Source organism: Haemorhous mexicanus, chromosome 7, assembly GCF_027477595.1.
Source record: "Haemorhous mexicanus isolate bHaeMex1 chromosome 7, bHaeMex1.pri, whole genome shotgun sequence".
Lineage (NCBI taxonomy): Eukaryota > Metazoa > Chordata > Aves > Passeriformes > Fringillidae > Haemorhous > Haemorhous mexicanus.
In genome coordinates this window covers 26,429,962-26,443,112 of record NC_082347.1, presented here as the reverse complement: position 1 = coordinate 26,443,112, position 13,151 = coordinate 26,429,962, and the positions used below count along the sequence as shown (strand labels likewise).

The 13,151-nt window shown below is 37.5% G+C and overlaps 1 protein-coding gene across 2 annotated transcripts in view; it reads right to left on the bottom strand.

Moving 5' to 3' along the window:
* Positions 1–13,151, bottom strand: part of TBC1D12 (TBC1 domain family member 12) — a 41,387-nt gene that overhangs the window by 13,778 nt on the left and 14,458 nt on the right. Inside the window, exons 2-3 of one of the 2 annotated variants that reach the window (XM_059851614.1) lie at positions 10,338–10,461; positions 3,752–3,808 (exon numbers count right to left, since the gene is read on the bottom strand). In XM_059851614.1, the coding sequence (XP_059707597.1) occupies positions 3,752–3,808; positions 10,338–10,461 (181 nt within the window). The remainder of the gene's footprint in view (positions 1–3,751; positions 3,809–10,337; positions 10,462–13,151) is intronic. The other variant, XM_059851615.1, reaches the window with a different exon arrangement.

Below are 13,151 nucleotides of genomic sequence, written 5' to 3'. Positions count from 1 at the left end.
GTTAGGAATGAATCCTGTGATAACACCCAGAGATCAGCATCCAGACTGCAGCACAATAGCAATGCCATCCCTCCTACTCTTGGTAGAAGTTCTGATTTACTTCCATACTCTCCTTTGTAACAAGAGTCACCAAATCAAGTTCATTTAGTGGTCAGAGGTGAGGAAGCTCAAACATTAGCAACCTTTCAACATCTCTACATACCTAACTTGTATGCAAAAAAAAAAAGGAAAAAAAAAGATTTAAAAAAGCACTGCAAGATGTATATCAGAAAAGAAGCCACTCTTAAGCCATTTTTTAACACAAGCAATACATGTGAACAAGGCTAGTGCTATCACCTGTGCTAAGAACTCATACACTATTTCCAAGGCAACAGAGGAAGAAAAAACCAAAAATTAAAAATTCTTCAACAGAGATTTTCACAAAAGGCAGAACTCATCATCCAACTGTGTTTCTGAAATTGCACATAATGAGCAGTTGGATTTTGTAAAAAGAGATCACATGGGCAGAGAAGGAAAACTCTAAGTGTTATAAGAAAGAGTCAATACAGAGACCAAAATAGCCTCAGGCTCAAACGGTCATGGCTGCACATTCCCCAAACTGAAATACATTCCAAAGTATCAGAACCTTCCAAGGGAAGATGCTTTTTCCTCAAGAAGCCTGTGCTCTAGGAAACTTATTTGAAGATTAGATTCCACAACCATCAGATGTGTAGAGAACTTCTGCAAATAAAGTATCAATTTTTTTCTGGAATACTTTATATGACTACATGTAAAGAATCCAATATCCTTAACTGTGCATTTGATGCAGAATCTAAAAAACTTGAACTGACATAAAACTTCACTTTGAAAGATGTGAACTAATATTCTCCCATAACAGGGTAAAAATACAATTCAAAGTCAAATGTTTTTGTCAAATGCTTAACATGCAGGGCATGAGCCAGAAGATAGAACAGTTGACAGCTAAGATTCAAGACTATGAAAAACCTGTATATGTAAAAAAATTATTTTGGAAGTGTCACATGTATGGTTTCACAAGAAGGTTATTTTAAAAAAAATCTTTATTGCAACATATCAGGAATTTATTAAATTTCTAATTCCTAATTCCAAAATAAAAGAAAACAAATTTCAGTAAGATAACTTTTTATTAAAGCTAAGTCTGGAATGGCATCCTGTTATCCACTGCCAATAATTAACTCAGTAAGAAGCTAAAAGCATGTTTTTCCTGAAAAGCACTGAAACTGCATACTTAAGAGTGCTTCAATATGTGGAGGGACTTGCATTTCTGGTATTTATTCCTGCACAGATACAGATAAGCCTATTAAACTACAGACAGGTAGCTGGGGCTGGGAAAACATCTTTTGCTTATAAACTGCATTTGTTTAAGAAGATAAAGATATCTCAAATAGTATCTTCTTCAAACAACAACAACAACAAAAAAAAAACCCACCCCCTACCACCACAGCAAAGAACACAAAAAAAATGCCCTGGTATTCTAAATAATAATAAAAAAAGGTAAATAAACCCACAGAGATCTTTATTGCTTGCACTTTTTTCTTATCTACATGGAAAACATGCAAGTCTGAAGTTTCATTCATCCTTCTGCTGAAGCACCATAAAGGACAGTCAGACCATTGAGAGTCATTTTCAATACCTCTAAACAGTACTGGATTGCTCTGTGTAACATAAAAACAACTGCTCATAGCTTCCTCTTCCAATACTTAAGCCAATGGCCTTAGAGAAAGGAAAACCAGCTGCATTGCAGCATTCCAAAAGCATTAGTAGACCTGAAGTAGGGTATGCTTGTCGGGGATAAAGTATTTAGCTAAGTGTGAAACACAGGGAGTCAGTGTTAGAAGACAAACTTACATCTACAGAGCCCAAACTATACAGCTGTAAAGGAATAAATACCAACCATAAAATTCAACATGAACCTGGAATTAAGTTTGATCTATTTATGATCCAACAACAAAAGCTGAACTCCTGGGAATGAGTGATAAAAGCCCTTGGTTACAAGGACTATGACAGTTCTCACAGTACCAATTATACAGACAAAACACCACACCAATCCAAAATCCAATTATGTTGTAGGTATGCTGGAGGAGAAAGGCATCTGATGTGTAGAAAATGTATGCAACTAATGAATACAACACTGAATAAACTTCCCCTGTCTTAAGGATTGCCTCTATTTAAAGTAGATGTTAAGGCATACTAATATTCCAATTAAACATCCTGTCTGTGACAGTTTCTTCTAATATGCTTTCTCCTCTCTAATGCTAAGTCTGATCCTAAAACAGTTTTTATTCAAACAACTGTGACTCCTGCTGATGGAACAGAATTGGAATTGCCATATATTGTGTAAAAAGTTTTAAACCTCTTCCTTCTACACACACATGACTGGAGCAGATGGGTCTATGAAACATCTATATGATTTTTTTTCATTATGTTGTACAGTTAGTAGGTATATCATCAGAAAGATTGTAGGCCTTCATTTGAATCAGGGCTGATCATCCAAGAATAGAAGCATTAATAGAATCACCTAGGAGGGCACCCATGTAAGAAGAATTTCTGCTAATGAATAATCCTACATCAGCATGCATGCTGCCTCCAGGTTAAATGTTAAAATTGCTGAGCTAGCACTGGCTATAAAGTGACTATAAACAAGGGAGTGTTTATAGCAAGAGTAGATGTCACTTAAAAATCCTGTGAGTCATAAACTAGACATTTTCCCAGAAATAAGAATTTCAGATGCTGTCAGGACAGGCAGAACAGTACATTCTTGCCTAGTTTGCAGGTGAAATAGAAAGAACAGATGTATTGATGGAGAAGAAAATACTAATCTTCACACAGTACAAAAGGACAACCAAACAGACACTTAAGAGTTTCTAGGTCAGTCTTCCAAAGTTAATGCCATTCACTTTCAATTCTTTGTTTGCTGTATTTTTTCCTCAATTGGATATTTAATAAGGTGCATCAAGTTTCATCTTTTGTTTACAAGAAGCCACTGGGCCTGGACCCAGTAAAGACATGCTGCGAGTGGCCAGGCATGTCATGTGAACCACAGGCACCAGAATCAACCAGCAGTTATAGGACTGCTCTGTTTCACAGTTCCACAGAACTAAAAAGCCAATCTGTACTATTCATGTTTAACACAGAGTGCAGAATTACATAAAAAGTTAACACAGGAACGGGCATGCACAATTTCAGAAGGATCCCAGTCACACAAATAGATAATGTAAAATGTAACAAAAGTTTCAATAGCTACGCTTTTCTAGTTTTCCAATTTCACATTGGAAATAGTGATTAAAAGCATTTGGAGTTCTGAAGTGCCACTGCTAATAGCTTATGTGGCTCAGAGACAGAAAGAAGATTCTAATCTATAAATTTTCTAATTTAATAATGTATTCAAAAATATTACAAATTAAGCCTTTCAAAAACTTTTACCATTAAGCAATGAGGCACAGCAAACATAGAAAGTAAATTACTGTCAAGCTTTATGATTACCTATTTCTTGCTATTCAAGAACATGCAATAAAAACAATAAACAATAATTCTATATCACTTCAAGTTGTTAGTGAGATTCACATGTGAAACTTGTTTATTTTGCTAATGGTTTTTAATGAGTTGATGGTTAGTGCCATAAAATATTCATGCTACTGTGAAAATGTGATGTTTGTACTATTTTAATGAGTGCTACACAGTCCCATGCATGGCATCAAATACAACTACAAAAAGTATATATTAAATTTCATACCCCTGTGTTTAATAGACTGAGAGCAGATATTGACGCAAGACTGCCAGAACTGTCATCCTAATAAGAAAAACAGAAGCAGAGCCTTAGTGAATAAATAAAGGAAAAGACCATTACAAAACAGAAATATGCAATCCAAAATTTCAATTCACATGTAGAGTATTTATCCTGTATGTTTGAAAAAACATGGATGTGTCTGCTCCTCTTCCTTTTCCAGCCCTCAAAAGAGACACACGTACAAAGACTTCTCCGTACAGACATCGACTGGATTGTTCTTCTGGTTTAATTGATGCTTTATATTTTCAGCAGTCAGCCCTTTTGCCCAAAGGGAGATTTTTTCCATGGTGCTTCTCAGATGCATGACAAAGGCAGTCCCTGATACACCCTGTGCCTCCCTAGCACACACCACTCACAAACTTTAGACTGACTTAACCACAGCCTTGGAAGGCACATGCTGTTGGAAAGGAAAAACAAGACGTTGTCCCCTGCCATGTTATCATTGGTATTTCTAAACTGAAAGCTCAAAAGTGGGCTATACCTCAGCCTTGCTGGTGATAACAAGGATGTATTTGTAATGCTTTGAGCAACAGTCACTTCCATTATAAATAAGATTCTAAGCACCACTCAAGCAGCAAGGCAGCCATGTATAAAGGCAAGCCCAGCTACAGGAGACCCTGTACAACCACTCTGCAGCTCTGCACATTTCCAACCAAAATTAAAGTTGGTTTTATAATGGAAAGATAAGCCAAGCTAAAAGATGGGGTGTAGAGGAGGTGACAAACAAAGCCCATAGCTTTTAAGCCTTGAATTACAGTGCCTGGAAGAAGGAAAAGAAGGTTTTTATAATTAATTAAACAGAACATATCTGCAGTGTTCAGAATAATAGAAACCATTTTAAAGGCTTTCCTCTCCCTTGCCATGCTATTTTTCCTTTTCCGTACTGAAGTACCATGCCAGCCTTGGAAGGATAAGATTTATATTAAAACAAACCATCAAAAAAACCCCACAATCTCACACTTTAAATAAATGTCCATAAAAGATTTACCACCTGAACCTACCCTTTTGGAATTCAATACAGCCTGCTTAGATGATGATTTTGCTTCCTCAGCACCTCAAGCTCAGAAGCATGTCTGCTTAACCTGCAAATGCTCAGTTCTCTGAGAGAAGAAAAAATCCTATGATCATGCTTGGCTAAAGAAATTCAAAGGCCCAAGAGAAGGAGAGGGATCCCACAAAGAGAGAATCCAGAAGACCAAAAAATAAAATATAATGTCCACCACAACAAATGATAAGTTCTATCATTTTTATTACCTCAATTTATATTGTTTCCTCCAAATCCAGCAACTTTCAGGAACAGAAATGAAAATACATACCTGTGTATGCCTATGCTTTCTTTTTCAAGCTTTAGTAAGAAAACAGTTGCTTCAATACTCATTGTAGTTTTTCTTAAAGACTTTGTTTTTTATAAAACAAGCAGTGGGAAGAATTCATATCAGCAGAGTCAATACTTCCATGTTATTTTCAAAACAGTGACCCCTTCTCCCCTTGGAGGGTACTCCCCTGAGGATGCATTTGTGCCACCAACATAGCACTGACATCGTAAGAATTTCTCCTTAACAAGTTTCCCTTGTCAAAGCAACTTGGGATATCCTGGCAGTAGGAGCTGAACTGTATTTTATGGCCTTTATGCAAAATAAATGAATGCATCTGTCACTCTGAGGTCCTACCAGTTTCACTACCATTTTACTGACAAGATAATCACTGAAGAAATCTAAAACACTGGGGAATGTCTATGGTTTACCTCTAGAATAGATATTTTACTGACTACACATGTGATAATTGAATGATGAGGGACATTTCTTGAGAATTTCACCAGCTACAACATCTACAAAGAAAACCATCCCAGCCTTCTCACTGCTTCTGGTAGGGCAAATTGTTATCCAGGTTTTACAGGTTCCTTGCAAGATCCAACAGCCCCATTTATTATCAGTCCTTGTTTCAAGGCAGTTTGTTACCAATGTATTTCTGCCCTGTATCTGGCAAACACGCAGAAGTATTGCCTTTTTTTTCCAGTAGTAGTGCAAGGTGAGCCAACATGGCCTCTAAATAACAATCTGCTTAAGAACCACTCCTGTAAAAAAGCATTCAACAACTTCTCTGAGATAGTCCTTGGGTTTGCTCACAAACACACACACATTTTATGAGCATTAAGAGCTTTGTGCACTTTTAAACTCTAACAACCAAGACTGGAGGGAAGAGTTAATATTGCAAGCCAAAATGTCTGAGTCATATGAAAACTGATTCAAACCACATCTGTTCCTCTGAAGAGAAGCCTCTGAAAACCCTTGGCCCTGGGAGACCACGGGAATTCTGCCGCATCAATGACCGCAATTTCTCCGTTAAATCTCGGACCGGAGATAACAATATTGGGAAAACATTCAAGTGAAGACACTAACTTTTTTCATTTCTGTAAATATTTCAGAACCATCCCAACATGTTTTCAGAGGTTAGATGTACAACAGTGACCCAGTCAAAGCTAGTACTTAATGGACTGGCAAAGATTAAAACCTTCAATTTTGTACACAAGGTGACAGCTATTAGAAAAGATGGCTTCACTTCTCAACAAGTAGTCATTGCTAAAATCACTGCAAGCTTTTAATGGTGTGGCAGATTTAAGGAGAAAAGAAGCTTTTTTTTTCCCCCATTTAATTTAAGGCTGCCACTGAGAGAAGCATCATTAAAACTGCTGATAAAGCAATTTTGGTCTATGTTTTGCTTGGTTTTTATATTGCAATGTGTAATCGCATATTTTGAGTTTACTTTAATTCATGCATATTATCAAAACCCCACCATACTGCTTTAAACACATTAATAAAAAGTATGCAAGTCTGCCTTAATAAAATAAGGTAAACTTAATGACTTGATATTCAGATTTTTTTTAATCATAGATTAAAAGCTCCTTTAACTGTAAGCACAAAAACTGAAATTGTGCTTTTTTAAACAGAACCTGGACTTTGGTCCAAACATTCCAAAATATTATATATCAGCCCACAAGTCTGTTTCTGCTTTAAATGCTTCTACATTAAAGTATTTCAACAGTCTAATTTAAAGCAGATTTCTGTACAGACTGAAAAAAATTTACCAAACTGATCATTAATGACAACATGCTTCTTATAATAGCTAGTTTTATTAGCTGCACTTCATGAAAAAAGGCACACTTCCTAAAACCATCAAATGCATTTGACATTTGCAGTCCTGGGGAGTTGTTTTCCCTTTTCAAAAAAACAGTGAAGGAAAGAAGCCGAGAGGAAGGAGATGTCCAGCAAAAGAGTTGGCCTCAATCACATCCTGCTTGGGCAGCTCTAAATCCGAGGAGAGATGAGCGTGCCAGCAGCTGCGAGTGGGGAGATGCAGCTGCCAAGAACTTCCAACCTCTGACCCAGTTTGAGGGAGCGCATCGCGCCCGAGGCGGCGCAGCTGCACGGACGGCGCGGCAAACCCCGCAGGCTGCCGTGCCACAAAAACATCCAGCAGCTTCCACAAGGCCTAAGAGGCTTGCAAAGAAATTATTTACAATCATGTTCATTAGGCAGTCTCTGAAGGCACAGCTGGCTGGCATCGTCATCTGAAAAATGTCTGAAACAGCATCCCCAATTAAGTTCCCAGATTTTCTTGGAGGTTATTCAAGATAATACAAGCTCTACCTGACTTCTCTGAAAGTGAGGTTGTCACATAGCAGTGTCTACTTGATAGACAGTGACTGGGAGCCACAAGCATTCATTCAAATGTAATCAGCAATTTACTACATCATCCTTACCGTAACATAAAGAACAAAGGAGGTTTCCTTTAGCCAGGATGGAAAAGGGACACATAAGCCCTACCAGTCTTTTGGCTATACATCTACAATGATGGAATTTTTCTCAGTTTTACTAATAGGAAAGTACTTCATGCTTCATGATATTGTCATAAAACTTTGATGTAAGTATTATCCTTATCCAAAAGACTTCCTCCTCCTATTAATTGCAAAGTCTTTCCTGTTGTGAGTTAATTTTTCTTGCAACAGGGCTTCTTAATATCTCATCTTTTACACGCAGGATGCTGACTCATTACTGAGTTTCCTTAATCAAGGGTTTATTTGCACCCTCCCTAAGCTGGCCACTGACATCAGTGAAGTGAAAGAACCATGTCCAACCATGAAAAATAATGTTCAAGAATGGCAAGATTTGTGCCATTAACTCCCTCATAGGCAGCTTTCCTACCTTCTTGTAGTCTTACACTGAAGGTTAATTTTAAAAAGATAGCTCTAACAAGAAAGATTTTTGAGCTCCTTCTGGCCACAAAGAGCTCAAAAATTGGGGGGAAATGTGGGGTTTCTGTTTCAATCATATCTGATCCCTCCACTCTGATTTAGAGAGTCAAAGTGCAAGTCTGGAGAGACATTCCATGTAGGTTATGAAGTAACCTGACAGATTCCCAGAATTGCATGTAAACAAAACACATTAAGCTTTAATCATACTTCTGTCAGCTTCTTGAAAGCCTTATATTCTTTTCACTCACATCTCCAGTCTAGTGAGGAATTAGTCTAGAGACTACAGTCAGCCATTTGAAGATGCTATTCCCCACTGATCTTCAATAACCAAGTGTTATACATTCATTCTAACCCATCACCTGCTTAGCAAATTCCAACATTTTTTGAGAAAATAAACCATCAGCTTTTCTTCAAAGGCATATGCACAAGGCATAAACACACGGGCAAGACATTTGACATATGCTAATTAGGGAGACACTGGGGTCATTTCACAATTTAAAATCAAATTTCCTTAGGTATGTAGCTCTAACTGTGTGTAGAGCACACTGCCAAGCTGGCTCCCCCTTTGATAACTGTATCTTTTAGCTCATGAGGCTTTAGATAAAGACCATGCATGCTTCAGCCAAATAGAAAGCTAAAACTATTAGCTGTTACTGGTACTTTACTCAAGATCATGTAAATCCAACAGTGACTCTAATCTGGAAAATATTATAGCACAAACCACATGACTAGGAACAACTCAATCATGGCTAAAGACAATACACTGTTGTAATACATTTGCTTTTTTGACACTTTGGAGGAGTTAAAAAATAGGACCCTACCATTTAAAACAAACACAATCACTGAGGGAAAACAGAATAAGAAAGTAGGACTATTTCTTCAGATCATCACCTTCAACAGGTTGCCCAGGAAAGCTGCAGATGCCCCATCCTTGAAAGTGTTCAAAGTCAGGCTGGACAGGGCTTAGAGCAACCTGGTCTACTGGAAGGTGTCTGCCCATAGCAGGGAGAGCAGGATTCCCTTCCAACCCAAACAGTTCTATTATAACATGGTCTCCAGAACAAATATCTTCATTACTAGAAAACAGTAAGCAGATGACAGGTAACACTGTGCAGATTCTCCATTTCTCTGGAAGGAAGAGACATCTGGATTTTACCACAGTATTTTCACAGCACAAGGCCAACAGCATGCACCTGCAAGCAAAGCAAGAATGCTTGCCCTCTCCCACCCAAAGAGGAAAACCACTTAAATAAGAAAACTGTATGTGAAAATGTAGAAAAAGCATTCAGTTTACTTCACACTACAAACCATAGAATAATTTGGGTTGGAAGGGATCTTTAAAGGTCACATAGTTTCAACCCATTGTTACAAGTCACACTGCATTAAAGTCCTTCCAAAAGATGCTCTCATTTTTGACTTTGGTTGCTCCTAAAACGCCCTCTTTGTCACAAAGCCCCTTCTAGGAAATAACTAAACACTGCCTCATTCACAGCCATTTACACCTGCCAAACACATCAGCTTATTTGGAATTTAAGAAAGCAGACAGAGAAAGCAGCCCTCAAGAGATTCAAGTTACTGTTTTAACCAGCACAGGGGACATTTATATTTCTTATGTCAACAAATCTTTCAGCTTTGCACGCTAACATTACAATTGCTCCCCTTTGAACACTGACATTTTAGTATTATTTTATCAAAGATTCCACAGGAGCAATTATATGGAAGTGCAATTTTGTGACAGAAGAAGGAAATAAGAGGTATCTTTGTGAAGCATTCCAGTAGCTTAAAACCAAGTTTAATTTACAGTATTATTTTGCAAGAAAGTATCCTGAGTGAGATTAAAACTTTAAATTAAAGAAGACTACATGTTTCACAATTCTAAGCAATTTGTCACAGGTCACCTACATAGGAAGTCTTCCAGATAAGGATGGCAATGGAAAAATGAGTCATATTGCAGCATACCATGTTAAATAAGACAAAATTTTATGGGAAATTAATGCAAATTCTAATGTCTTAAAAAAAACAGCTTAAGTGCCTTTTGAACATACACCACCTTTTTGTAAGTACTTTTTATAAGTACTGAGATGTATTGAAGAATGTACAAAATAATCATAAAACTCAAATTACTTAGTAACTGCTATTACCTAAACAAAGCTCCAAAAGAATGTTCTCAGTGCACCCTGTGGTCTTATAACACCAAAGTGGATATAACAGCAGAGAAATGCAGTACCTGTGTGTTATTTTTACAATTTTCCTACCTTGAGTTGTGTGATATTTACTCACCTGCTGAATAATTTTGGAATCTTTTGGAAGGTTTTCCCTGGGTGGGACTTTTCCAAACAACTTCCAACCAGGAGCACTTTGGACAGCAGGTTTGAGTTCCTTTGTCCTTTTAGTGAAGAAGTTTCTGAAAAGAGAGGAAGGATTTTGCTTTGTTATAAACATATAAACAAAGTATATTGTGCCTACTTACATTTCTTCTATTTCTCCACCAGTTTACCACTTGGGTGAACTGTAGAGATTTACTGCTCAGCAAATGCATAGTGCATTCTGCTTTCAAATAATTAATTGGAAGTGGAGCATCTTTCATTACAGGTGCTTTGATGCTAATATTTGTATTTAACACTAAACTTTACCTCTAAACCACTTTATGCAATATCAGAGCTCTTTTTTAGTAATAGCAGGTACTTTCTTATATATAAACAGCACACAGCAGACTCTCAAACTTTTATCTGGGGTTTGCTTTAAGTGTTTCTTCCTGATTTATTTGGAAACTGAAATGACAACAGCTGAAAAACACCTGTAACACCACTTTTTTTAATGGTGAATTATTACTTCTACCAATCTTCGCACCTTCAACTTTCATAGCATGGACTAGAAACCAGGAAACAATCACAGAGCTCCAGTTTAGCAGGCAACTTTTATCAGAGCCTAAAGCAATTACACTCAGAGGCGGATGACTGCATTGCTCTTACTTCTTAGAAAGCCAACCATCACAAGATGGTGTTAGTGACCACTTGTCAGATACTCAGCTATACTATTTGACTCCAGTCACAAGTTCCCACAGAGCATGTTATGTACAAGTGCTTTAAAAATGAAAGAAGTGCATTTACTCTGAATACTGGAAAGTTACTTTCCAGAAACTCTTAACACAAGGGGATTAAAAGCCCTGCAGCCTGTAAGGTTATTTCTCAGGAAGCTTACCAGCTGACCTCAGAGAACAGAATAGGGGAGTACTTTTGGTGGAAGATGTTTTTGCAGCGTTTACTAGCTAACTTCACACACTACTTCTGGAAAGAGATCCTCAGATTTATTCCTCACTTAATGTGTTTGCTGTATTTTAAAATACAATTCATTTTCAAATTGGAAGCAGTCATGTTTGTGCACAGCAAACAGTCTCTTAGGTTTGCCCAGATAAAAGGAGCATGCTCCAACAACCACAATCTGTCTGAAAAGTGCTCAGGGCTCCTAAATTCCAGTGCTGTCAGGGTTTCTGGCCAGGCAGCATAGTTTTACAATTAGGAACTATTAGTGTTTGTAAGACCTTGTATGGTCTTCATACACAAGCTATCTTTTTTGTTCCCAGAATGTTTTTTGTTATTTGGGAAACAAGTAAACGCCTGTCAAAAATCCCTTCAGTGCAAGTTTGTGTGAATGAACTCTACAGCCTGTGAGCTTGTGTGTAGTTGAGCATCTAGTCACCAGCAAACAGCAAGCTGGAGAGATGGAGAAGTAGGTGCTGATAGAACATGGAAGCCTCCCAAAAACTGATAAACTCAATGGCAGTCCCATGGAATCCAGAAAAAAAAAAAAATCAAGAAATCCAGAACACCAAGACTCTCTTCACTCCATTTGAGGCCACTGCCACTCACTAAAATCATCAACAGCTTGTCCAAAAAAAAAAAAAAAAAAAAAAAAAAAAAATTAAGAGACTGCATTCAAGAAAACAGCAGTTGCTATAGGCAGGCAGGGAATACAGGATTATACACACACCTGATTGATGAGAACACCATGAGAGATTTTTGTGGAATGCCCACAAAAGAGAATAGAATCTGTTGGTGCCCCACTACACTGTGCCACTTCTGTGAAGGTCTCCTAGATGTTGTTCCAACCCAATTACTGGGAAAGCATGTTTGGGAATAACTGATTGCATGGTTTGAATAGTCATTTACCATTAATGAAATTGAGCCATTGCTACTAATAATAGTTTAATACAAATTGCTCTAGAAAGCATTGGTTGTGATCCACACATCCCACAACTCTGTCCCCATCAGAGAAATTTGTAATATCTTCATCCCTGTGGAAGCCAAGTTAGTGCTTAGAAGCTGCAAGACAGTGGTTTCTGATATACAGCCTGGAAAGGAGGAACAGTGAAAAACACCAGCCATGGTACCCATGCCTTTGAAAAAAAACCATCCTCAGTCAATCCCAGGACTGCACACTATTAGTGAAATAAACAGATCCACTCTGTAAGACAAAAAAAAAAAAAAAAAGTATGCTTACATAAATAACAAAGGTTCATTTCATAAGGACACTTTTCACAGTGCTTTACATTGTCTTCAGGAGGGAAGGAGGAGCATTCAAAGAATAAACAACAAAAGACAAGTTTTCTAAAGACAATATGTCACTCTACACTACCCCACAGCTTTCCCTTAAATCTGCAACAGCTGTATTTGAACTTCATTAGAGAAGACTTTTTCCCCCAAAAGCAGGTATGCAGGAAGGTACATTCTGGAGTCTCTGTCTTGATTTCACAGGTAGCAATAACCACCCAGTCCCTGTACATGCTATGGAATACCACCAGGGTTACTGGGCAGTTGAACTCCACTGCCTCTAGCATATGTAGAAGCTAAAAGATGCATTTAATATTGATGGCAATCTGTCACTGTATCAAAGCTGGTTCATTATTAACTAGGTAGTTGGTAGATTTTTAAAAGGAAAAAAATGTGTAAACATACAGATTTTTTAAATTAATATTCAATACAAAAAGATTTAGGCATGCTCATGGCTTTTACAAGATTTAATTTATCAGGTTTTTTCAACAAATAAAACATCAAAACAAACCTTCCTTAATGTAGTCTGGAAAGAAAGAAGTTT